The sequence below is a fragment of the Mesoplodon bidens genome (assembly GCF_964165515.1).
Source record: "Mesoplodon bidens genome assembly, chromosome: 8".
NCBI classification, from domain to species: Eukaryota; Metazoa; Chordata; class Mammalia; order Artiodactyla; family Ziphiidae; genus Mesoplodon; species Mesoplodon bidens.
In genome coordinates, this window is record NC_138165.1 from 36114676 (window position 1) to 36140499 (window position 25824).

General features: G+C 36.4%; 1 protein-coding gene and 1 long non-coding RNA gene across 2 annotated transcripts in view; one reads left to right on the forward strand and one right to left on the reverse strand.

Annotated features, from left to right (window-relative positions):
- IFIH1 (interferon induced with helicase C domain 1) overlaps positions 1-21332 on the forward strand; it is a 60304-nt gene extending 38972 nt beyond the window's left edge. The window contains exons 6-16 of the mRNA XM_081242560.1: positions 1495-1705; positions 2752-2969; positions 4113-4229; positions 6877-7000; positions 7528-7800; positions 9084-9343; positions 15017-15166; positions 16230-16391; positions 19635-19825; positions 20286-20379; positions 20837-21332. Of these exons, the coding sequence (XP_081098686.1) occupies positions 1495-1705; positions 2752-2969; positions 4113-4229; positions 6877-7000; positions 7528-7800; positions 9084-9343; positions 15017-15166; positions 16230-16391; positions 19635-19825; positions 20286-20379; positions 20837-21016 (1980 nt within the window). The 3' untranslated portion in view covers positions 21017-21332. The remainder of the gene's footprint in view (positions 1-1494; positions 1706-2751; positions 2970-4112; positions 4230-6876; positions 7001-7527; positions 7801-9083; positions 9344-15016; positions 15167-16229; positions 16392-19634; positions 19826-20285; positions 20380-20836) is intronic.
- Positions 1-25824, reverse strand: part of LOC308621819 — a 32060-nt gene that overhangs the window by 488 nt on the left and 5748 nt on the right. The window contains exon 2 of the long non-coding RNA XR_014016509.1: positions 2890-2949. This is a non-coding gene — a long non-coding RNA (uncharacterized lncRNA). The remainder of the gene's footprint in view (positions 1-2889; positions 2950-25824) is intronic.

Consider the following 25824-nt stretch of genomic DNA (forward strand, 5'->3'; position numbering starts at 1 on the left):
AGTGCTTCAGGTTTTTATATGTATATATATTATAATACTCTTTTTCAGATTCTTTTCCACTATAGGTTATTACAAGATATTGAACATAGTTCCCTGTTCTATACAGTAGGTCCTTATTATTTATCTATTTTATATATAGTAGTGTGTATCTGTTAATCCCAAATTCCCAATTTATCCCTCCCCTGCCTTTCCCCTTTGGTAATCATAAGTTTGTTTTTGTTTTCCTTTTTTTTTTCTTTTTGACTGCACCACGCAACTTGTGGGATCTCAGTTCCCCGACCAGGGATTGAACCTGGGCCATGGCAGTGAAAGGCCGGAATCCTAACCACTAGGTCACTAGGGAACTCCCATAAGTTTGTTTTCTATGTCTGTGAGTCTATTTCTATTTTGTAAATAAGTTCGTTTGTATCATTTTTTAAGATTCCTCATATAAGTGATATCATATCATTATTTGTCTTTCTCAGTCTGACTTACTTCACTTAGTAGGATAATCTCCAAGTCCATCCATGTTGCTACAAGTGGCATTATTTAATTCTTTTTTATGGCTAAGTAATATTCCATTGTGTATATATACCAAATCTTTTTTATCCATTCATCTTCTGATGGACATTTAGGTTGCTTCCATGTCTTGGCTATTGTAAATAATGCTGCTATGAACACTGGGGTGCATGTGTCTTTTCAAATTAGGGTTTTCATTTTTTCCAGATATACACCCAGGAGTGGGATTGCTGAATCATATGGTTACTGAATTTTTATTTTTTAAGGAACCTGCTATTTTGTTCTTTCTCAGCCACCAAAATTAGTCCAGCAGTCCATCCCTTCACTGCCATCCTTTCCCTTAGGCAATGTCTTGCCTCTTCACCTTTGGTTTTCTGCTTCCTCCAATTCCTTAGGCAGGTTGCCTCTGGCCTGATTCCCAAAAAATAACTCTACAGAACAATTCATAAGGGTCCTATGAACTGTTATACAAAATTTAAAGTACTTTGCTTGGTGTTCATAGCCCTTTATAGCTTGACCCTGTTTTACAATCTCAAAATTTATTTCTTATTCAGCCTTAGTTCAGTTTATCTCTTCACTGACCCATGGTTTACATGATTAAAATTCCTCCTAAACCCCTCTTTTGAGGGGTCAGTTGCTTCCTCCATTTTGCTGTCACTTTCTATGTGTTTCCAAGGGAGAATGATCACATTGTGTTGTGATAATTTGTTTTGTTTTGTTGATTCTTGGTCCATGTGCTCAACTAGAATGAGTTCCTGACATTTGTCAACCATAATTTAAACATCTTTGTGTCCCAGACACAGTGTCTACACCTAATAGACATTCAGTAAATGCTTATTGACACGTGAATGAATGGAATGATGGATAGGTTGTTACACCTAATTAACTGATAATGCAAACACCTCTGTTAATGCTTGACACATAGTAGGCCTTTGATCAATACTCCTTTTGTTTGACAATGCTCTTTCTCTCTTTTTAACTTTGGCATTTTTAAAGGTACCATTAGTTGAACAGCTCTTCCGCAAAGAGTTCGAACCATTTTTGAAGAAATGGTATCATGTTACTAGATTAAGTGGTGATACCCAATTGAAAATAACATTTCCAGAAGTTGTCAAGTCTCATGATGTTGTTATCAGTACAGCTCAAATCCTTGAAAACTCACTTTTAAACTTAGAAGAAGGCGAAGATGATGGTGTACAGTTGTCAGGTTGGTTGAAATGTTTATTTTTGTAAAAATAATTAGTAATACTAAAGGTAGTAACAGAGGCTGTATTAGTTACATACTTTTTAAAATGTTGATTAATTTTGATTTATTATTTTTTTATCAATTTTTAATTGATGTATACTTGATTTACAATGTATTAATTTCTGCTGTACAGAAAAATGATTCATTTCTACATATAATTCATTCTTTTTTATATTCTTTTCCATTATCATTTATCATAGGACATTGAATATAGTTCTCTGTGCTGTACAGTAGGATCTTGTTGTTTATCCATTCTAGGTATACAAGCTTACATCTGCTAACCCTAACCTCCCACTCATTAATTTTGATTTAGATTGTCTTCCATTGCTTAAGTTTTCATTCAAATCCTTCTTCCTTAGGGAAGCAAACAAAAAGTTGGATAAGCTCTTAATTAGATCACTTTATTCTGCATAAGAATATCATCATTAAATCAAACACTTACTGGACTTTTCATTTACTCTGTATTTTTAATTACTGACAAGTTCTTTTTACATATTAGTGGATCCTGTTAGATATGCCTTCTCCATAGAATAAATACAATCCTTTCTATTTTGTGGGGGATGGGAAGAAAAGGTAGGGAAAGAAGTATATATAATCATAATAATTAAATGCAATGTTAAAACAAGGTAAAATTATTCCTTTTTAAATCATGTTTTTCATTTGATAGAATGCAAATAAAATTCACCAACTTAAAGTTAAATATTTTTTAAAGAACAAAAATGTAATCCTGAGAGTTTTGAGGAAAAAGCCAGGGTTTGAAGTCCATCCCATAACACTTTTTAGATCTATAAATTTTCCAAAACTCATCTATTAAGTGGGGATAGTGTCTAACAGGGATAGTTTCATGATTAATATACACAAACATCTGTATATACAGGTGGCTAGGATAGTTACATTTCCCCTTAAAAGGTGAAAGGTGCTTGGCTGCTCAGTTTCCTAGCTTAAAGGTACTTTTACACTGTACCTTGCCAAGATGGACAAATGAACCATTTGAATTCTCTTTTAAGACTTTTCTCTCATCATTATTGATGAATGCCATCACACCAACAAAGAAGCAGTCTATAATAACATCATGAGGCGTTATTTGAACCAGAAGTTGAAAAATAACAGACTTGAGAAAGAAAACAAACCAGTGATTCCCTTACCTCAGATACTGGGACTGACAGCATCACCAGGTGTTGGAGGAGCCCAAAAGCAAGCCAAAGCTGAAGAACACATTTTAAAAGTAAGTAAATCATTAACTTTATGCATAACCAAGAAAACCAAAGTTAAAGAAAATGCCAGTGCTTCTTGGGTAAGATTAAGTCCAAGTGCCATGGCATGCATGAAACATGGTATTCCATGATCGTCACTTAAGTGAAATCTATACACTTCAAAGTAAATACACTCAATCTTCTACAAAACAGTAAGTGCCTTAATAAATAACTATGACACAGAAAAAATCACAAAAATTGTGGAAAGCAAACATAATTAGTGAAAAATTGGGACAAATGAAATACCTTCTTTTAAATATCTACCCCTATTGTTAAACGTAATGATCTACTTGATATAGAAATATGCATAAACTATGAAAGTTTCTAATTTTTATACACATTCCATGAGTTTCAAAATTTATTTTCTTCTGTGCCTTTTTTTGTTCTGTGTGATACTCAGATTCTGGGCAATTCAAATTAAATAGGAAAATGGAGATATGAGAACCTTTAATTAAAGGTGTATTTCTTGTCAGCTGCCCCCAAATGGTAACAACACATAAAGTACTGTTGTTGATCTCAAGCATTGAATGAATTCAGAGTAACTCACAAAGTATGTTGGCACCAAGGCATTGCATTTGTATTTTAAGTCCCTTTAAGTTGAAGTAAGTAAAAATCATATAGAGTAGACAAAAGCACAATTATTGGGTCCAACATATAATTAATTACTAGCATTTAGGACTAACTCCAATCCAAATCCAGGCACATGGGCTTTGGCTGCTCCTGTCTTTGCACTGCCCTCTTTTATATGTAGAAGAAAGTGGTAATATGATCCATGGATGTCAAGATGAGCCTTAAAATGCCTCATGTAATATGGTTAGCTCATAACCATTCTCTTCCCATCTCTGCAATTTTCTGTACTCTCCAGCTGGAAAATGGAATGTAAGGAATGAAAATAAATACTTTTTTGTTCTGGAATTTTTCACCAACTTGATTTAGAAGTTCTTTTTTTACTCTATCAGGATAAATGTTTTTGGTTAGTCAGATCCACAGTAAAGCAATACTAAAATGCTATGTTTAGCAAATCATGCTACCTATTTCTTACATGAGAAAGAATTCTACATTGAATCAATTGAAAGGGAAAAGTATTTGAATATTGAAAAATGTCTCTTTTTCAGATATGTGCCAATCTTGATGCATTTACCATTAAAACCGTGAAAGAAAATACTAATCAACTTAAAGACCAAATAAAGGAGCCATGTAAAAAGTTCGTAATCGCAGATGACACCAAAGAAGTATGTGCTTAAATTTTTATATTCATTTGATGGATGATACGGTACACAACTGAACAATGCAAAGATTATTTATACTGACCATCTGAAGAATGTTATTTTAAATTTTTAGCAAAAAAGTTACAGTGTTATTCCTTTTTTATTGATATTGGGCAGCAAAGCACTGCTGTGAAGTCTCTCTTCAATTCTCCTTTCAGTTTTCTAGTTTATATGAAGAGTAGCTCAGTAGTTGGTTGACTGCATATGAGCCACAATGGGGTAGGGGTGGCGGAGGGGATGAGGAGGGTTGTAAGGCTAAACTAGAGGGATCACCATAGTTTCTTTTATTCTTTTTACTTTCTTGATGAATTCCAGAATTGATTTCCTGACATTGAACAGAGGCAACAGATTACAGTTGGCAATGATAATGGGAATCCTACCTACCTGACACATTTACTTTCTTATGAAATTACTTACAGTAAAGCAGTGAAATATTTAATTTAATGGTATTTTTGTGATGAACACCTTCACTGATTATAAAAACCAACTGAGAGTCAGTTTGAACATTATAACCAGTACATTATGTCAGTACTTTCTTTTGTAAAATATAAAAAGCATCATAAATTTTAGCTGTGTGTACTTGATAATAAGTGTAATCTTTGCAAATCTACCTCATAAGGATGTTGAATTATGAAATATGCAGAACAGATAACATTGTGTTTGAAATGTAGGAACTGAACTAACATTAGCAACCAATTGCCATAGGTCATTCTTTTTTGGAAATTCTGAAAAACAGCACTATCTATTCCAGCTGAAGTGGCACATTTGAATGTACTTTATTTTTCTTCACTTTTTGTTACTTATTCAGTTTTATTTGATAAGTTTAAATGCATGTTTCTAATTGTAATCATTAAAAAAAATCCACAACATCTGTGGTCATCCATTTACAATGCTTGGTGTCAGTTTATTGATCTCGTAAAAATAAAATACAGTGTGTGTGTGTGAAAAAAAAAGTGATGTAAAAAACCCCTAATGTAGTGTTATATGTCAGTTATATCTCCATAAAAAAGCAAAGTAATAGTTATTAATCTGTTCTCCTATATAATTTATCTCTTGTATATAATTTTTTCATTTTGAGAATGTTATAACTGTTTGATTCTTGTATGTAGGACATACCTGAGTTTTAAATCTCACAGCATTTTACCTTTTAATTGCTATGTTTATCTCATTTATATGTATGTGATAATGAATATATTTGACCTTCAGTCTAAAAAAAAATCCACAACATCCTCAGAGTATATTTTATTTTATTTATTTATTTTTTAATTAATTAATTTATTTATTTATTTTGGCTGTGCTGGTTCCCAGTTGTGGCACGCAGACTTCTTGGTTGTGACATGCAGACTTCCTAGTTGCAGCATGCGGACTCTTAGTTGTGGCATGCATGAGGGATGCATGTGGGATCTAGTTCCCTGACCAGGGATCAGACCCGGGGCCCCTGCATTGGGAGTGCAGAGCTTTACCTACTGGACCACCAGGGAAGTCCCCTTAGGGTATATTTTAAAAGAATTTGCTATCTTACCTTTTACCTTAATTAACTTTGGTTATACTTTTTATTGAAGCATAACACATGTACAGAAAAGTTCAAACTCGTAAATGTACAGATTGCTGTATTTTCATAAACTGAACACACCTGTATAACCAAAATCCAGATCAAGGGACTTCCCTGGTGGTCCAGTAGTTAAGAATCTGCCCTTCCAATGCAGGGGGGCTCCGGTTTGATTCCTGGAGAACTAAGATCCCACATGCTGCGCAGTGCGGCCAAAAAAAGAAAAAAGAAAAATCCAGATCAAGAGACAGAACACTGCCACAACCCTCAAAACTTCCCATTCTCCCCTCCAGTCACCCACCCCCCATGGGATGACTACTATCCTGACTTCTAACACCAAAGATGGCTTTTGACTGCTTTTGAACTTTATATAAATGAAATCCTATAGTATGTACTCTTCTGTGTCTGGCTTTTTTCAAAACTCTACCTTTTAACTTTTTATTTTGATAGAAATAATACTGAAACCAATTCTTCAAAAAGGAATGTTTTCTAAATTAAATTACAAGCTTTCTAGATAATTGGGGCATTACTTTAATATATATTTTAAAAATTACTATTAGCATTCAAAGTGTCTATCATTCATTAATTTTATTTTTGCAAACTTTTAAATTGGAAATTCCAGCAGGGATACCTGGTATTGGTGTGGTGTGGCTCGAGGGTGGAAGTAAAAGAGAAGCTGATAAAAAAAGTCAGTGCTGGGCTTCCCTGGTGGCGCAGTGGTTGAGAGTCCGCCTGCCGATGCAGGGGACACGGGTTCGTGCCCCGGTCCGGGAGGATCCCACATGCCGCGGAGCGGCTGGGCCCGTGAGCCATGACCACTGAGCCTGCGCGTCCGGAGCCTGTGCTCCGCAACGGTAGAGGCCACAACAGTGAGAGGCCCGCATACCGCAAAAAAAAAAAAAAAAAATCAGTGTACAAAGAGGTGATCAGAGTGACTTGTTACTTTGTATAGACAAAGATTCTGAATCAAATTTGTTATAACATGGAAATTATTTTAACAAAGATAATGTTATTCATTCAGCAATATAAACATGTAAGAATAAGTGTATAATTTGTTTTTAGGATCCATTTAAAGATAAACTTCTAGAAATAATGACAAAGATTCAAACTTTTTGCCAAATTAGTCCAATGTCAGATTTTGGAACTCAGCCCTATGAACAATGGCTCATTCAAATGGAAAAAAAAGGTAATTTGGGTTTTGACATAACACAATTTATCCCATGTTTATGCCATGATTCCAGATCACATATTCCTAAGCAAACTGAAAGTAAGTGTAAGAGCCAATGGAATTTCTGTGTTCTGAGTAGGACAAGGATAAACACGTTCTAATTCCTTATCTAAGGAAAGAGGCACCAATTCATTTTCTCTTTATCTCCAGAGTCTTTCACTTATTGTATATTTAAAATATTAAGATAAATATTAGTGTCTCTGTTTCCAAATGCAAACGCAAACAATATGTTTTTCATGCCATTCCTCTGAGTCAGCACGAGTCAAGTATGTTTTCTTGCTGACGCAGAATACAAGTAGCAAGTCTAGGAGTCAAAAAACTTGCCCCCTTTTAGTGCTCATGGCACGTTTTGAGCCTTAATTTGCTCATTTCAAAGACATGGTGAAGCCTATTTTCGAGTCAGTATCATAAACATTTTCAAGTCCACAGCACAGTTGAGGGGGTGTTCTATCATTATTTCACTCTACATAACATATTTTTCATAGCTGCAAGAGAAGGAAATCGCAAAGATCGTGTTTGTGCAGAACATCTGAGGAAGTACAATGAGGCCCTACAAATTAATGATACAATCCGAATGATTGATGCATATAATCACCTTGAAACTTTCTACACCGATGAGAAAGAAAAGAAGTTTGCAGTCCTAGGAGATGACAGTGATGAGAGTGATGATGATGGTGATGATGATGAAGATGCAGGTGATGAAAAGAAACCTTTGAAGCTGGATGAGACAGATGGATTTCTCATGACTTTATTTTTGGGTAAGAATCAGTGTAACATTTTTGCATGGTCTCATGCATTTACCTCTTTGGCATGAACCCACTGCTTCTCAAGAGCTCTCCAAAAGTCCTTCTTAAAATAATCTTTCATTATGAAAGAAGAAATCCCCCTCATATTGGGGCTATTTCTGATTGATGGGATTAAGTAGCCATGAGCTGTATGATCATAATTAATCATTTGGTCATCTGGTTTTATTGTCAAGATGACTGCAATAAATTTATCTTAAAAACTAGCCTAATTATTAGATATGGCACAAGAGTAACTGTAGTTGAACATCTTAGTACTTCATTATATAAAATCTTCCAGTTAGTTATTCACATATTTTACTAATTTAAACTATTTCTTGCAAATCAAAACTGTAATGAGGTATCACCACACTCAGTCAGAATGGCCATCATTAAAAAGTCTACAAATAGTAAATGCTGGAGAGGGTGTGGAGAAAAGAGAGTCCTCCTATACTGCTGGTGGAAATGTAAATTGGTGCAGCCACTATGGAGAACAATATGGAAGCTCCTCAAATATCTAAAAATAGAGTTACTATATGATCCAGCAATCCCACTCCTGGGCATATATCCAGAGAAAACTCTAATTCTGAAAGATGCAAACACTGCAATCATAGCAGCACTATTTATAATAGCCAAGACATGGAAGAAACCTAAAAATCCATCAATAGATGAATGGATACAATATGTGGTATAGATAGATAGACAGATAAATAGATAGATATAGATATAGATAGATAATGGAATACTACTCAGCCATAAAAAAGAATGAAAAAAATTCCATTTGCAGCAACATGGATGGACCTAGAGATTATCATACTAAGTGAAGTAAGTCAGAAAGAGAAATAATTATATGATACCACTTATATGTGGAATCTCAAATATGATACAAAGGAACTTATTTATAAAAGAGAAACAGACTCACAGACATAGAAAACAAGCTTATGGTTACTAAAGGGGAAAGGTAGTGGGAGAGGGATAAATTAGGAGTTTGGGATGAGCAGATACAAACTACTATTTATAAAATAGATGAATAACAAGGTCCTACAGTGTAGCACAGGGAGCTATATTCAATATCTTGTAATATTGTATTCAATATATTGTAATAAACCATAATGGAAAAGAATCTGAAAAAGAATATATATATATAATACTTATGTATATATAACTGAGTCACTTTACTGTACACCCAAAACTAATACATTGTAAATCAAGTATACTTCAATAACAAAGAAAATAAATAAACTAATTATTTCTTAAAGAAAATAAGAAAATGTTGAAAAAGCTGGCTGTAAACCCAGAACATGAAAATGAAAAGCTGACCAAATTGAGAAACACCATAATGGAGCAATATACAAAGGCCGAGGAATCAGCACGAGGAATAATTTTCACAAAAACACGACAAAGTGCATATGCCCTTTCCCAGTGGATTACTGAAAATGAAAAATTTGCAGAAGTAGGAGTCAAAGCCCACCATCTGATTGGAGCTGGACACAGCAGTGAGTTCAAGCCCATGACGCAGGTGAAAACATCCTTTTGGATTTTTTTTTCCTTATGCCGTTATTTCCCTTCCCAGTTTAGTTGTAGTCTTTTTTTCATCAATCTTCCCACCAACCCACCAATACTTTAATGGAATGAAACACTTGTTCTTGAAAGAAAATTGTTTAATAGCAATCAATCTGTGGTATTTGATAGGCTAACCATTGTTCTAGGAATCATTTTTTCCACATTCTTGGAGGAACTTTCTAGATTGAGTTTCCTTTGCAAAAAATGATTGACATTTAAACTTAGTAACAAAATGGGAAAACAATTACAATATAATATCAAGTGGAAAAATCAAATTTCCACAAAAATGTGTGCATTATAATTAGAATTATGTAAAATATGTTTGCATAGAATGAGATCTTTAAGGGAACTTGGAAAAATTAAGACATTTGATGTGTTAGAGATTTGGGACTATGAGAGATTTTCTTTTCCTTTTTAAGATTTGTTTTGTTTTGTTTTCAATTCATTATACTACTTTTGTGCACAGTATTAAAAAAAACACTTGGGAGAGAAAAAAGACAGTCATAGAGATTATAAACATGGGTGAAACCAGGATAGCTTTTAGAGTAAAATGTTCTTCTGAAGTCATATTGGTCCTCAGTCTTGCTGGACAAGGGGACACTTCAGTTCTGTTATGCTCATCATCATTTGGTCCACTGGAGCAAATTAAATCTGTTTTAATGTTTGATGAAAAAAGTCATTCTTGAAATTGTCCACCATAACTCTCAGTATACTCTCTACAAGTACTCATGTTAAAGTTGCCTCTAAAGTTTATGCCAGAGAAAGCATTGTTTTCTTTCAAAAAACAAACTCCTTGTTGGATAAGGAGTTTACATCCTTTTTTATGATGAGAGCTGGTTTACTTAATATGTTTCCCTTTTTGCCCTAGCTTCCAGGAAACTCACAGGCAAAATTGAAGTTCATTTTCTCAGCCTATGTGTTAATCCTTGCAAGTAATACATCTATACTCTTTCACTTTTGGTCCTGTTTTTAAGTTTTTATTCTATTAACTTTAGTGTTAAGACTGATTTTATGTGGCCTCAGCTCCTCTTTGAAAAGAGATGGGGTAAAAATGGAAGGTATGCATTCAAGCTAGTTTTTGCTCCTTATCCATTTCAGACTTGGTGGCTGCATGCCAAAATTTAGAACATGCCCCCTTCCTCACTCCCCACATCCTCACCTGTAAACTGAGCTGGACTTACTGGAAGAGGACTTAGGCATCTATGTGATATGATTTGAGGGTCTGACACTGTGTCTGAAATTTTCCTTATTAAAGTTGCTCCTGTGAATGAAGGCACAAACATCTGCTAAAATCCAAAGACATGTAAGTTTTTTTATCAGTGGATATGAGTGCAAGGAGAAATTATCAGAGAAGACTGGAGAGCTATCTTTCTGCAGGATTCTCCAGCAGTTAGGAGTCAAATAAAGACACCTGACATGCTGCCTCTGAAAAGAAAGGGATGGGAATAGGAGAACATACGTTTGTCTGACAGGTGTATTTTTGTTTAATGTTTGGGGGCAAAAGATAGGGTGAATGTGCACCAAAGGCCACTGGACCAACAGCTTTGATAAGAATGGTTATGAAAATAAAACTCCACTGGCCACGTCAAGCTAGGATTATGCTCAATCATTCCTCCTATGCAAGGGCCAGAGTGCATATTTGATTTCTTTACCTATGTTAACTTTCAAAATTCAGATTTTTTCACAAATATAGCTGTTTTTTTTTTCACTTTCTTTTTTTTTTAATCATTTATTTTTTATTTTTTATTATTTTATTTTTTACTTTTTGCTTTATAACAAATTTAATCAGTTATACATATACATATGTTCCCATATCCCCTCCCTTTTGCGTCTCCCTCCCACCCTCCCTATCCCACCCCTCCAGGCGGTCACAAAGCACCGAGCTGATCTCCCTGTGCTATGCGGCTGCTTCCCACTATCTACCTTACGTTTGGTAGTGTATATATGTCCATGCCGCTCTTTCACTTTGTCACAGCTTACCCTTCCCCCTCCCCATATCCTCATGTCCATTCTCTAGTAGGTCTGTGTCTTTATTCCTGTCTTACCCCTATGTTCTTCATGACATTTTTTTCCTTAAATTCCATATATATGTGTCAGCATACAGTATTTGTCTTTCTCTTTCTGACTTACTTCACTCTGTATGACAGACTCTAGGTCCATCCACCTCATTACAAATAGCTCAATTTCATTTCTTTTTATGGATGAGTAATATTCCATTGTATATATGTGCCACTTCTTCTTTACCCATTCATCCGATGATGGACACTTAGGTTGTTTCCATCTCTGGGCTATTGTAAATAGGGCTGCTATGAACATTTTGGTACATGTCTCTTTTTGAATTATGGTTTTCTCAGGGTATATGCCCAGTAGTGGGATTGCTGGGTCATATGGTAGCTCTATTTGTAGTTTTTTAAGGAACCTCCATACTGTTCTCCATAGTGGCTCTACCAATTCACATTCCCACCAGCAGTGCAAGAGTGTTCCTTTTTTTCCACACCCTCTCCAGCATTTATTGTTTCTAGATTTTTTGATGATGGCCATTCTGACTGGTGTGAGATGATATCTCATTGTAGTTTTGATTTGCATTTCTCTAATGAGCAAAGATGTTGAGCATCCTTTCATGTGTTTGTTGGCAGTCTGTATATCTTCTGTGGAGAAATGTCTATTTAGGTCTTCTGCCCATTTTTGGATTGGGTTGTTTGTTTTTTTGCTATTGAGCTGCATGAGCTGCTTATAAATTTTGGAGATTAATCCTTTGTCAGTTGCTTCATTTACAAATATTTTCTCCCATTCTGAGGGTTGTCTTTTGGTCTTGTTTATGGTTTCCTTTGCTGTGCAAAAGCTTTTAAGTCTCATTAGGTCCCATGTGTTTATTTTTGTCTTTATTTCCATTTCTCTAGGAGGTGGGTCAAAAAGGATCTTGCTGTGATTTATGTCATAGAGTGTTCTGCCTATGTTTTCCTCTAAGAGTTTGATAGTGTCTGGCCTTACATTTAGGTCTTTAATCCATTTTGAGCTTATTTTTGTGTATGGTGTTAGGGAGTGATCGAATCTCATACTTTTACATGTCCCTATCCAGTTTTCCCAGCACCACTTATTGAAGAGACTGTCCTTTCTCCACTGTACATTCCTGCCTCCTTTATCAAAGATAAGGTGACCATATGTCCGTGGGTTTATCTCTGGGCTTTCTATCCTGTTCCATTGATCTATCTTTCTGTTTTTGTGCCAGTACCATACTGTCTTGATTACTGTAGCTTTGTAGTATAGTCTGAAGTCAGGGAGCCTGATTCCTCCAGCTCCATTTTTCTTTCTCAAGATTGCTTTGGCTATTCGGGGTCTTTTGTGTTTCCATACAAATTGTGAAATTTTTTGCTCTAGTTCTGTGAAAAATGCCAGTGGTAGTTTGATAGGGATTGCATTGAATCTGTAGATTGCTTTGGGTAGTAGAGTCATTTTCACAATGTTGATTCTTCCAATCCAAGAACATGGTACATCTCTCCATCTATTTGTATCATCTTTAATTTCTTTCATCAGTGTCTTATAATTTTCTGCATACAGGTCTTTTGTCTCCTTAGGTAGGTTTATTCCTAGATATTTTATTCTTTTTGTTGCAATGGTAAATGGGAGTGTTTTCTTGATTTCACTTTCAGATTTTTCATCATTAGTATATAGGAATGCCAGAGGTTTCTGTGCATCAATTTTGTATCCTGCAACTTTACCAAATTCATTGATTAGCTCTAGTAGTTTTCTGGTAGCATCTTTAGGATTCTCTATGTATAGTATCATGTCATCTGCAAACAGTGACAGCTTTACTTGTTCTTTTCCGATTTGGATTCCTTTTATTTCCTTTTCTTCTCTGATTGCTGTGGCTAAAACTTCCAAAACTAGGTTGAATAAGAGTGGTGAGAGTGGGCAACCTTGTCTTGTTCCTGATCTTAGTGGAAATGGTTTCAGTTTTTCACCATTGAGGACGATGCTGGCTGTGGGTTTGTCATATATGGCCTTTATTATGTTGAGGAAAGTTCCTTCTATGCCTACTTTCTGCAGGGTTTTTATCATAAATGGGTGTTGAATTTTGTCGAAAGCTTTCTCTGCATCTATTGAGGTGATCATATGGTTTTTCTCCTTCAATTTGTTAATATGGTATATCACGATGATTGATTTGCGTATATTGAAGAATCCTTGCATTCCTGGAATAAACCCCACTTGATCATGGTGTATGATCCTTTTAATGTGCTGTTGGATTCTGTTTGCTAGTATTTTGTTGAGGATTTTTGCATCTATGTTCATCAGTGATATTGGCCTGTAGTTTTCTTTCTTTGTGACATCCTTGTCTGGTTTTGGTATCAAGGTGATGGGGGCCTCGTAGAATGAGTTTGGGAGTGTTCCTCCCTCTGCTATATTTTGGAAGAGTTTGAGAAGGATAGGTGTTAGCTCTTCTCTAAATGCTTGATAGAATTCGCCTGTGAAGCCATCTGGTCCTGGGCTTTTGTTTGTTGGAAGATTTTTTATCACAGTTTCAATTTCAGTGCTTGTGATTGGTCTGTTCATATTTTCTATTTCTTCCTGATTCAGTCTTGGCAGGTTGTGCATTTCTAAGAATTTGTCCATTTCTTCCAGGTTGTCCATTTTATTGGCATAGAGTTGCTTGTAGTAATCTCTCATGATCTTTTGTATTTCTGCAGTGTCAGTTGTTAGTTCTCCTTTTTCATTTCTAATTCTATTGATTTGAGTCTTCTCCCTTTTTTTCTTGATGAGTCTGGCTAATGGTTTGTCAATTTTGTTTATCTTCTCAAAGAACCAGCTTTTAGTTTTCTTGATCTTTGCTATCGTTTCCTTCATTTCTTTTTCATTTATTTCTGATCTGATTTTTATGATTTCTTTCCTTCTGCTAACTTTGGGATGTTTTTGTTCTTCTTTCTCTAATTGCAAATATAGCTGTTTTAATTATGTTTTAATAACTTATTCTTTCATTTTTATTTATATCCTTTTGAACAGATAATATATTTACCTCTTTCAAAATTAATAAGGTACAGGATGTACCACTGTCCTCCAGTCTCCCAGCTCCCCTCGCTGGAGGCAGCCAATGTTTTCAGTTTCTTCCAGGAATATTTCTTTCTTTTTTTTTGTTTTGCTTGAATGTCTCTTAAAATGACCAAATGCAGTATACTGTGTGTATTTTCTCTGTGACTCAAAATTCAACTACATCTTTAAAATTGTCACTGCATCTTATCCTCTGTTAAAGAGTCTGAAATTAATGTATCAATAGTAAAAAGCAAAGCCTATTTTCGTTTCTCATTGCTATATCCTCTTCTCAACTGAAAGCATCTCCTTTCTTCCTCCCAAGTCACCCATCAATTTGTTTCCTTGGCATAAATGATGGCCTTCCCACCTCCAGACTGGAGGATGGAAATATTTTTGTCATTGTGTAGTAATCCCAGATTGGAAATCAAATGTTGTCTCACCATCATGTCTTTGTTCAACGCCAAAAACAGATGGCAGCAAATCCGTGTATGATTTAATCCTTTAATTTACACTGACCAGTTGCAATTTAATATTTCTTTTCCTAATTAGGAGATTTTAATGTGTTTAGTGTTACAACATTTAATTTACTAAAATGTTTCTTCAGAATGAACAAAAAGAAGTCATTAGTAAATTTCGCTCGGGAAAAATAAATCTGCTTATCGCTACCACAGTGGCAGAAGAAGGTCTGGATATTAAAGAATGTAATATCGTTATCCGTTACGGTCTCGTCACTAACGAAATAGCCATGGTCCAGGTACATTCAAATACCTCGATTATGTTAATTTTTGATTTTGTGTTCTTGTTTTGTTTTCTTTTAGTAAAACAGCACACATAGTTTTAAAAATATATCTTTTCCTACGAAAAGAGAAATCAGCCAGATAACCAGACAGCCACCACATTAAGAAATACTTGGATTTCAGGAGTCCATGTGTTATTCAGTGCCTCACTACTCAGAATGCATTTTTCATGAGGATGATATTATTGTTGATAGTGAGGTTCCTGGGCAAGGCTATAACATTTTCTGTTACTGAAAATGTACCTAGGGCTTCCCTGGTGGCGCAGTGGTTGAGAGTCCACCTGCCAATGCAGGGGACACGGGTTCGTGCCCTGGTCCGGGAAGATCCCACATGCCGTGGAGCGGCTGGGCCCGTGAGCCATGGCCGCTGAGCCTGCGCGTCCGGAGCCTGTGCTCCGCAACGGGAGAGGCCACAACAGTGAAAGGCCCGCATACCGCAAAAATAATAATAATAATAATAAAATAGATAAATAAATAAAAAAGAAAATGTACCTAAATATTAGCACTTCATACAGAAGACTATAGAAATGTATCACCATGTTGAGCATGTTTTCATGGAAATATGTGCTCAACATTGAAGGTAGGGTGCCAGGAACAGAGCAGCACTCTCCACAGCTCTGGTGGCAAGGTCAGAGATGCCCTTCTCCCCATTCATCCCTTCTATGAGGTGGGGGGCAGTGGGACTTTTCCAGCCCAAATCACTGATGATGGTTCACAGGGTTTGAGAGGGGTGCCCCGGGGAAGAGAAAGGCAGGACAGGACGGTCTTGTGTTATTGTGGCTTTTGAAGGCTGGTGTGGGGATTTAACCACCCTCATTCTAGAACATTTTTTCTGCATTAAGGTACATTTTGAGTTTGAAATAGCCGACTAATAAAGAATGAAAAATAATTAACTTTACAGAGAATAGAGGGATCATTTAAGGACTGGGATACTGAGCAGTGAATATCATTCCAGGACAAAAATGGGAGCATTCACAGCAAGGCATAGTCCTTCATTGACTTGATTTCTTTCTGTTCTCAGGCCCGTGGTCGAGCCAGAGCTGACGAGAGCACCTATGTCCTGGTTGCCCAGAGAGGCTCAGGAGTTATTGAACGTGAGACAGTTAATGATTTCCGAGAGAAAATGATGTATAAAGCTATAGACCGTGTTCAAAATATGAAACCAGAGGAGTATGCTCGTAAGGTATTGTTTTGGGCCAACACTGAATTTTGGTTTTCCCTTTACAATGGCTGCCTGTGGTTACCATTGATATCTCTGTGGCTAAGTCTCCAGATAGAAATTGTGCTGAATTATAAATTCCTGTTTGATGAGCTGTGCTGAGTCCAGATTCACATACAAAGAATCAAGATCCATGGTGGGCAGAAATTGTCAGGGAACTGTTCTATAAACTTTGATAATATAAATTTAGGTTGTCCCTAATCCAGAAAGACTAGTGCGGCTCACTTGTTCAACCCTACCTGGTCATTTTGGTCTGGTCTAATCTGTACAGGTACAATTTTTTCATTCCAGAAATATCTGTGAAGTGCCTACTGTGTGTCAGGCAACATTGTAGAAACAGAACATAGCGGCAAGCAACGCAGATAGATCTCTGCTGTATGAAACTTATATTCGAGTACGTACATGGTGAGATTTGAGGAGGGGAAACAATAAACAGAAATAAGGCAACTAAAACATCGAATGGAAAGAAGAGCTGGAGAATTAGAACAGGACAATGTGAAACAAGCTTCTAGATGGGCACTTTAGGTTAGGTGTTTGGGAAAGGTTCTTAGAGGGAGACACATTGAGGCTAGCCCTGAATGGTAAGAAAATACATCATATATCATCTAGCTGCATCTCAGTTTACTAACATGGAGTCATTTGAGTTGTGAGAGGAATGCAGTGAAGGAAGAATGTATTTCTACAATATTTCAGGAAATCCCCCATACCACTGAATTAAAGACTGTAACTACTATAATAGCAAACAATCCATTTAGAAGAAAATTCACACCCTTGCATATGGGTGTGAATGTTAGTTTCTTAACATTGGAATTGGCTCTACCCTAAATAGAGTTTCACAAAAGGGATGCTTTCAAATTGGTGTGCATTGCTATAACCAACTCCAAGGTTTCCTGGCCAGGTTTCTACATGAATTTATATTTTAAAACCCCTTTAAATATAAGGCAAACCAAACATTTTGCGGTGTCAGATCAAACATTTGTGGCCATATAATACCCCTGGAAAGTTATTGTTTTACATTTAAAGTCCTAAATAAATCAGTCAAGCGGGATGTTTTCAAAGGTTGATGTTTCAAGACCTGTTGTTTTGTATAAACTCTAGAACCATCTCTGGAGTTTATGAGTCACATTTTTCCAGATAATCTCTAGAAAAAGACCCAGTTCCTTTGGGGGCCCCAGAATGGACTAATTTTTAGGTCTCCTTTGGCTAAGAGACCTACTCTCCTGAAACTACTCCAGGTAGACAAACCCAGAGAAGGGATGGCAATGACGTGGGGTATATGCCACCACTACTCTGTACAAAGCCCCCAGCACCCATTGCCACCAGGTCAAAGCACTTCTTCCTTCTGATTTAAGAACTTCCTCAACACAACTTTCAGGCAACCACTAATTAGTGGTGAGAGTTGACACATAAGGGGAGGTTTATTTTCCATGTCCTATACTGAGTTTATACATAACCGAAAGCTTCTTCAATCAAATCAGACTTCTAGGAGCAAGTTGAAGATGTTAAACATGTTCCCTGGCTTTCACCCAACAACATTTGCCACATTTTTACATTTTATTTGGGCTTTGATCATAGCTGTGCCTACCATATATTTGTTATGATTTCTTTTCTCTTTTTGCCCCTCTAATTGTTTCATATTCTTTACTAGTTTAGAGCTACTCTTTTGGTTTCTGATGTTCTGATCACATATCCAAACACTGACCTTGGTTTTGCTGTCTTTTTTTCGGTCGAGCTCATAGGTGTTTCTTAATTGCCCACGTGTATTTGTTCCTGTATGCCAAATCATCTTTGCACCAGCTCCCTGACCTATAAATAGCTTGCAAGAACAACCTAATTAAACTTTTAAAGAACAGAATACTTCAATTCATTACATTGTTATAATTTACATGGGAAATTAGTCTTCATACTTGTCTGATTAAATTAGGTCATAGCCTGCAGGCACGCTTGCAAGGTTTTGTTCTCTTTTCTCTGCTAAATATGGCTGCCTCAAATCAAGGTCTAAAACACAGAGGCGAGAGCCACAGAGATGGGCCATTCAGCTTTGCTCCTCAGCACTGATATTTTACTTTTACTGAAAACTTTCCTTCGATCTTAAGGAAAACAATGGCTTCCTCCACAACTTAATATAAATTTGTCATCTCTGAGAGGTTTAGTTTGGAAGTAAATTATTTAAGAACTATGTTTTCTATTGTGAAATTGTATAGGTATGAGAACTGGCCAGTCCCTACCTCAAGTTTTATATGTCTCATAAACTATATTTTCTCTGTTATGAAATATTGATAAGTTTCTCTACTAGCCACAGAATGGGGGATATAAAAATTTAAGGACTTATTCTCTCATATAAAGAATGTGGGCAATGGGCAATCTACACCCATAAAATCGCTCCATGACGTCATGAGGAAGCCAAAACTCCTCTCTCTCTCTTCTCTGCCCTTTTATTATTTGGCTTCCATTCTCAAGGTCAAAGCTCTTAGAATTTCAGCTGCTGCATGTTCACTCTAAGAAGGAAGGAATAGGAAGATGGAAAAGGCAACAGTGCCCATGCCAACTATCTGATACTTAAGGAACTTTCCTGGAAATTTCACTCAACATCTTCTTATGTCTCAAAGGCCACTGGCTTGGAAATGTCTTCATTTAGCTGGCATATTTCCACTCAGAATAAAATTATAGTTCTGTTCCTACGAAGAATGGCTGCTGAGTGGGAAACTAGTATTTTCTGTCACAAATGTATAGAGGAGATAAAGATAGCTAAGAGTCTGGAAATTACAACATATGAAGAAAAATGAAAGAAACCGGGGGCTTATCATGGATAAGAAACGACTAAGGGTGATGAAGCAACAGTGTTTAGTTCTTTAAAGAGACTCCATGTGGAAGAAAAATTAGACTTATTTTATGAGACAGAATTAAAACTAATGGAGGTGGGGCTTAGAGGGATTTTTTTTTGTAAATATTGCCAAAGACTTTCTCACAACAGAATGGGCTGTGTTTTGAACACCTGAGGATTCCATATTTCTGTGATTACAGGAGAAGATTCTATACTAAATTCTTTGGGGGCCATCACCTCATTACTTCTATTTCTAGACCAAGTGTAGAATTTCATGAGTCAAGTGTACATTTTCATAACTGTCTAAGATCTCTGAATTCCAGGAGGCTTAGTTCAGTGAAACTATGAAAAAGACTACATTGAATATTCTTTTCTTGATGCAGATTTTGGAATTACAGATGCAAAGTATATTGGAAAAGAAAATGAAAATCAAGAGAAGTATTGCAAAGCAGTTCAAGGACAACCCATCATTAATAAGTTTTCTCTGTAAAAACTGTAGTGTGCTAGCCTGCTCTGGAGAAGATATCCAAGTAATTGAAAAGATGCACCATGTCAATATGACACCAGAGTTCAAGTAAGTCCAGGAAGACTTAATTTTAAGTTTCTTTATAAGGGATGAAGCAGGTTGTATTGTAACTGTTCTTCCAAAATAGTACAAATGAGATACATTATTTTTCAGACCTTTCCTTTCTCAGCCCCCAAATTATAAACCCTATTTTGTGTACAGTTTTCAAATATATGCACTGGGGCAGGAAAGGAGAAGTGAAAGCCACTTTCATCCAAGGCACATCAGTTTGTGAATGCTCATATTTGTTCTCAACTTCTTGAACAACTTAAGTCTAGTTAAAGTAATCAGCAGACTTGAAAGAAGCTACAAAAGGCAACATACCCCTTGAGAGGTGCCTGCTGATCTGGAAGAAGGGATGAGGTGCTGGCTGGTGCATGCATGTGGACAAGTGGCAATGCATACCATGTGCTGCATACTGGTCCTGTGTGAATTCTCAGGGGTGATTCTGACTCCTTGATAATTTTAGGAAACTGTACATTGTGAGAGGAAACAAAGCACTGCAAACAAAGTTTGCTGACTATCAAACAAATGGAGAGATAATCTGCAAAGAATGTGGCCAAGTAAGTAAATTGCTGTGGGCTTAATTTTACTTTGGCCAAAAGGAATTCTTAATTGAATGTGCTTTAAAAAAAAAAATATATATATATATATATATATATATATATATATACACATATATATATTTATTTATTTATCTTTGGCTGCATTGGGTCTTCATTGCTGTGCGCGGGCTTTCTCTATCTGCGGCGAGAGGGGGCTACTCTTCGTTGCAGTGCGCAGGCTTCTCATTGTGGTGGCTTCTCTTCTTGCAGAGCACGGGCTTTAGGCATGCGGGCTTCAGTAGTTGCGGCTCGCAGGCTCAGTAGTTGGCTCACACGGCATGTGGGATCTTCCGAGACCAGGGATTGAACATGTGTCCCCTGCATTGGCAGGTGGATTCTTAACCACTGTGCCACCAGGGAAGCCCATGAATGTGCATTTAATTTTTCCTTTTGCTCTCTCTCTTTTGTTTTCCAGGCTTGGGGAACGATGATGGTGCACAAAGGCCTGGATTTGCCTTGTCTCAAAATAAAGAATTTTGTAGTGGTTTTCAAAAACAATTTACCAAAGAAACAATACAAAAAGTGGGTAGAGTTACCCATGACATTTCCCGATCTTAACTATTCAGAATATTGTTTGTTTAGTGATGAAGATTGACATTTGATTCAAGATTCTTTTAAAATATTGTCAACTTGACATTTAACATGATTTTGATGATTGTTTTCATTATACTACAGAACTGATGTGAGAATTAATAAAAATCATTGCTTTACTCTGTGTTGAGCTGTATTCAAGAAGACAATATATTATACTTTCAATTTCTACCTTGTTAGTGGGCAGAGGTAAAGAAAAGCTACCAGTAAAACTCTTTAGTGTGGAGCATTATAGTACAGTGGAAAGAATGCTCGGATATAAATCTGAGGTACTAATCTCAGTCCTGTCACTAATTTTCAGAATAAAATTAAGCAAATCAGTTCATCTTTCTGAATTAGTCTCCTTGTTGGTGAAATGGTTATGGTATTATCTGCCTTTGCTTTTATTAGCTTTCTATTGCTCCATAACAAATTACCACAAATTTAGTGGCTTAAAACAACACCCGTTTATTATTGCACATGTCCTGTAGGCCAGAGGTCAAGGCGGGGTCCTCTGCTCAGTGTCTCGGAAGGCCGAAATCAAGGTGTCAGCCAGATGATGTTCTCATCGATACACTGGGGGAAGAATCACTTCCAAGCTCTTTCAGGTTGCTGGCTGTCACCTCCTTGCAGCTGAAGACTAGGATTCCTGTTTTCTTACTAGCTGTCTACTGGGGATCAGTCTAAGCTCCAAGGGCACCCTCACCGCGTGGCCTGCTCACGGGGCCTCTCACAGCTATTTGCTTCTTCACGGCCAGCAGGAGACTGTCTCAAGTCTGCTAAGGCAGTCTTAACTGTAATCCCATCATACTCACAGGTCCCACCCACACTCAAGGTCAGGGGAATTTTCAGGGAATATACGCTGCAGGCGGAGATCTTGGAGGCCTTCTTAGAATTCTGCTTCCCACACCACTTGCCCAGTTTTTGTGATTAAGTCATATATGTGTATATATGAAAGCACTTTGAAAAACATGAAGCACCATGAAAGGCAAGGTATTATTGAGAAGCAGCCATCAGGCAGGTTAAGGCTTACTTCCACAGCTTTCCCTCCATGAACATAACACTATGCTCAAAAATTACCTAACAAGAATGGAGGCTAAATCCAGCCTAGTTATGAATACACAGAAGATTACCTGTGTCAGTGGAGATGTCCAGGGTTCACACAGGGTTGAGCAGGCAGCAGATGCTGGATGTCATTAGAGAATAAATAGAAAATGCCCTCCTCTACCACTCCCTAGTCCTAAGCAGAAGAGTAACATCTCTGTGTCTGGGACATGGTCAGTGTTCCTGAACTAAGTGTGATCATTTGGAGATAGACACAGGGCCCAGTACAACAGAACCTTCTCCCAGCAAATAAACAGCCTCTTTTGTCATGGAAGAACCACATGATCAAGACAGAACCACAGCTGACCATTTTAACCCAGACTTACCCCGTCTCACAGATGGTCTGCTCCACAGATAGTTACCTCCTATGACTAAGGAGAAACAAAATGTTGGAGGGAGTGAAAAGTAAATTCTTCTGCGGTTTTTGGATTAATTAAATTCAATCTAACGGTAGCTTTGAATCTTTTGATTAAGACCTAAGCAAAGATGAATATTAACCAGTCAGAGCTCTTCAGAATGCAAGAGGACAGAAGATGATTGTGGTTTTCTTAAAATACTTTTTAAAAATCCAGCTGACTCCATTTAAAGTATTGCTGTCTTCTAGAACATTCTGTCAAGAGGACAGATGATTGTGGTTTTCTTAAAATACTTTTTAAAGCTCCAGCTGACTCCATTTAAAATATTGCTGTCTTCTAGAACATTTTGGAAATTATGCAAGAAACCAAATGCATAAAATAGCTAAATATACTACCGTAACATATGTAGACTGTTTTTAAGATGCCAGCAAATATCAGGTTTTTTTCATCTATGTTTTCTAGTAATTTTTTTCAATAAAGAGGTATTATTTCTACTGCAAAGGTTTGAAATACATGTTTCAAGTAGCATAAAACTTAATATGCAATTGTACTTGAGAACTCAAACTACGATGCATTCAAAAATAATTGTAATCATTCTAAAGTTTTGATTGTTAATGAACAGTTTAATACTCATGACATTTTAAGGTCATTTAACAGAATATGCTCATGACAGGTAGACACCCTGTTAGATGCCTGAGTTTCAGTACCCACAAAACCTTCTATTAGTTGGGTGACTGAGCAACCTCACTTCACAGGGCTTGTGTTTGCTTTCCTGGAAAATCAGAGATTGTATTAAATGGTATCAAAGTTTCCTTACAACGCTAGCATTCTCATAGTTCATTCTTCTGGCTCCCTGGCTCCTTTCATACGGAGACCCTGTTTAGTGATTTGTGGTAATATCAGCTGTGGGCTAAATATCTACTGAATACGTTACAGATTTGAAGGTAGCTCCTATTTGCTGAAGGGCATTGCAGGGGTCTCACAGAACAGGTACACTGGATGGAGTCATGCACCTTAAGGCAGGTTTGAAAGGCCCAAAGGGGTCAGGGAATTTTACAACAACAAGCATTTCCAAGCCAATAAATCATTGGCCAACCTTGGGCATAAGAAATGTAAAGGCTTACTACCAAAAATCTGAAATCATTTCAGACCATATGAAATTAAAATACAGTAAGTTATAGTTTATACAGATATTTTGAATATAAGGCATTGAGGCAACACAAAAATGAGTAAGAAATGGTTTTCCACAGGATGATCAGTGCAAGTCACAAGCAATTGTTGAAAGTGAAAAACGCTATAAGAGAGGTGAATATTTTCCTCTCTGCGATTTAATAGTCCCTATAGCAGAGTGGAAAAGGAAGGCTTAGGGAAAGGAAAGCTTCTGGCATTGTTTTCAGTTGGTTGAACCTAAAGCCAAAGAGGATTGATTTGGTGTCTCTTGTTGTCACTGTTGCTTTTAAGCTGTGAGAGACTTGAACACTTTTAGGTGCTAATGGGAAAGAACAACAAGAAGTGAGAAAATTAGCAATGTTCAGCCCCAAAGTAAATTGCTTATTGGGTGTTACTGATATTTCCTACCAAATATTCTTGCTACAGAATTTTCTGCTCACCCTGATCCTTTCTCACCCTGATGCCTTTCCACAGAGGTATAAGTCCTTCTTTGCCACCTCTTCAGCAGACATCCTTTGTTTTTCAAAGACAAAATCCATGTGTCACTTCCCAGCGTCTAGCATAGTTCATGTTTTCAGAACTAGAACAGAGAGCACATCCCTGGAAAGTAATGTTCACGCATGCTGAGCATAACAAAGTGCTCATTTCCAAAATCTGGTAAACAATTACATGAATCATAGCAATAAAGAAAAAACAAGAAAATTATTTTATTTTCTTCTAAGAGTTATGAAGTTAATTTGAAGTGAATGTTTGTCTTTTTTAGTTTGTGAATTTCTCCTTAATTAGTCATACTAGATATAGAATTTTATATCTTTGTTTTTATGGGGAGAGCATGAAGTGAGACAAACTTGGGTTTGGATCCCCACCAGCTTTGTGACTTGAGCAAGTTACTTAATCTCTCTGAGACTATAGGAAGTTAATAACAGCCTTGAGGAACTGTCATGAGACTTTGGATACTATATGAAACACACCCAGTAGTTGTCAAATGCATTTGGTTTCTTGTATAATTTCCAAATATAATATATGTATAGAATATATTAGTAAGAGTTTCCAGAAAAGCAGAAGCAGTATTAGAAGCACAACTGTGGGTATAGCTTAATAATTGTAAATTTTAGACCTATGTTTGATTATGAGTATTATGAGTATTATAAACACTCAATGTTTAGCCCAGAGGGTTTATCTCAAGAAGTAAATAGTAGCTGTGGTGAAACATGATTGCTATCAATATGCTATGCAGTGTAGCTAGAGGAAAGATTTAATGTCCAGATCTTCTATAGTTGCAATACAAAGATAGGTATCAATATAAATAGAAAGATCAACACTTTTTTATTAAGTGGCTGTAGGACTTATGTAGGTCTGTCATGTAGATACAATTTTAATTAGAGCCTGTCTTCACCTTCAAGAAGAATATAATAATGGAAGCAACCTAAGTGTCCATCAACAGAGGAATGGATAAAGAAGATGTGGTGTATAGATATACAATGGAATACTACTCAGCTATAAAAAAAAATGAAATTTTGCCATTTGCAGAAACATGGATGGACTTGGAGGGCATTATGCTAAATGAAATAAGTCAGACAGAGAATGACAAATACACTATGATATCACTTATATGTGCAATACAAAATATACAACAAACTAGTGCATATAACACGGGGGTGGAATATAGGGGTGGGGGAGTGGGAGGTACAAACTATTGGGTGTAAGAGAGGTTCAAGGATGTATTGTACAACACAGGGAATATAGCCAATATTTTGTAATAACTGTAAATAGAAAGTAACATTTAAAATTGTATACAAATTTAAAAAATAATAATATAATAATGTTGTACGGAGCAGGCCAGCAATTGCTGAAAAGAGAGAAAGAGAGAGAGACAGATTCCACTGTAACATATAAACAGTAATTTATGTCCAGCACAAATGATGGTGGTTTTTTATTTGTTTCTAAATCTCTAAACTTTTTTTTTCAGATCATAGGTTATAAAATATGAAATATATATGGAAAACATTGCAGATATTCTTTAAATTTTTTAGATATTTTCTACACAGAGTATTACCAAGTCCCTCTTTACAGGAAATTAATCATCCCATAAGCATCTCATTTGAGGATGACATTAGATAGTGCTGAGCCCTATTAGTTTATAAGTTAAAATCCAAATTAAAGCCCACATTCTAAGTGAGAAGAGGAGCAGACTGTTTATAGG